This window comes from Sinocyclocheilus anshuiensis, unplaced genomic scaffold (genome assembly GCF_001515605.1).
Source record: "Sinocyclocheilus anshuiensis isolate Anshui unplaced genomic scaffold, SAMN03320099.WGS_v1.1 scaffold877, whole genome shotgun sequence".
Classification (NCBI taxonomy): domain Eukaryota; kingdom Metazoa; phylum Chordata; class Actinopteri; order Cypriniformes; family Cyprinidae; genus Sinocyclocheilus; species Sinocyclocheilus anshuiensis.
In genome coordinates, this window is record NW_015557181.1 from 1036227 (window position 1) to 1037830 (window position 1604).

At 47.3% G+C, this 1604-nt stretch overlaps 1 protein-coding gene across 1 annotated transcript in view; it reads left to right on the plus strand.

The window, feature by feature from the left end:
• Positions 1-491: 491 nt before the first annotated feature.
• Positions 492-1604, plus strand: part of LOC107678636 (sorting nexin-25-like) — a 71697-nt gene continuing 70584 nt past the window's right edge. Inside the window, exon 1 of the mRNA XM_016473981.1 lies at positions 492-1424. Within this exon, the coding sequence (XP_016329467.1) occupies positions 1119-1424 (306 nt within the window). The 5' untranslated portion in view covers positions 492-1118. The remainder of the gene's footprint in view (positions 1425-1604) is intronic.

The following is a 1604-nucleotide window of genomic DNA, read 5'->3' on the forward strand; positions in this document are numbered from 1 at the left end:
GAGGCTTAAAAGTTAAAGTCTCGTGTGGAGTGTATGATGAGGAGCTCGGCCGGCGCCGTACGAGCCGCTCTGATCTACAGCTGTCTGCTGCCGCTGCCGCTGCTGCTGCTGACGCTCTAGAGATTCCCCCGCTGTATTCACTCTGTCAGACCATATCAGACGGAGGACTGCAGGAGCGCAGATATCAAACACATATTTTATGCCTTAGGGCAGGGCTGTCCAAACTCGGTCCTGGAGGGCCGGTGTCCTGCAGAGTTTAGCTCCAACCCTAATTAAACACACCTGAATTAGCTAATCAAGCTCTTAGTAGGTATGTTAGAAATTTCCCGGCAGGTGTGTTGATGAGGCAAATCTCATTCGCTCATTCGCTAGCCGACTACAGCCTACGCACCAACGTCTGCTTTTTCGACCAATCAATATGGGCGATTGAGCGAACGTCACGTTGCGTAATTAATATTCATAAACAACCGCTTCTCCATAGTACTCGCAAATTCGCCACTCGAAAAGGCAGCTGGGGATCTAAGCAGAACTGAGACCGCTTTTCAACGCGACGGATTGTTAAGAAGTTTCATATTTTGCCACATTTTGGATCAGTTGCGGTGAATAATGAAAACACCGGGGAGTGAACACTTAGCATTTACATCTTTATTTCACGTCTGAGGCTTAAAAGTTAAAGTCGCGTGATGCCTCTCCGTTGTTTGTATAACGTTAGGCGTCAATGGACCTGATCGCGTCTCAAGATGTTTTGATAGATTTGGATGAGCTTGTGTGGGCATCTGCTTTGTTGTTTCTAACTTGACGTCCTTTGTGTGCACTTGATGTTCCTTATGCATTTGTGGAGGATTTGAATTAGCAGGCATTGAAGCTGTCCTAGAGCCAGCCAGGTTATCTGGCCGATCATCATTTCAAGTGCACTGCTGTCATTGAACTGCTCAGATGCAACAGTTGCATGTGCATTTCTTGTATTAAGTGGCTCAGACGCCCGGATCATCTGCGCTTCCCCTCTGAATTGAACGCACACATTGTGATGAGTGGAATCTGGGCTGTGAGCTCAAGGGGCATGCAGCCTGTCTATTGTGCGCACGTGAGGACATGTCATTTCCAGCAGCAGCAGCATCATGCATCCTGATGGCCGAAGCAGCAGCATCATCATCAGCAGGTCGGATGTCCTCATGCCCAGCGCCGTCTACCCGTCTCTGGTCGTCGGCATCGCGGCGGCGGTGCTGGTCTTCCAGCTCGGCTCTGGAGAACTCACTCTCACCTCGTTTTTCCTCAAACTCTTTATTTATGTGTCCTTCGTGTTGTTATGTTTCCTGCTGGGGAGTTTCGGGCTGCTGGTGAAGAAAAGCCCCCTGAAGATCAGCAGATTTGACACCACTAGGAGACAGTCATCGAAGCTCATGGATTTATTCAATAAGTTAATGGTAAGGCTGATGTCACATCACAACATCCACACAAATACACCCAAACAATAATTTACACGGTCACTGTGATTGTTTCAAAGAATGTGACTGTGTCTGATGGTGATGACATGTTTACACACACACACACGTGTATATATATATATATATATATATATATATATATGCAGTCGTGCTGAGACT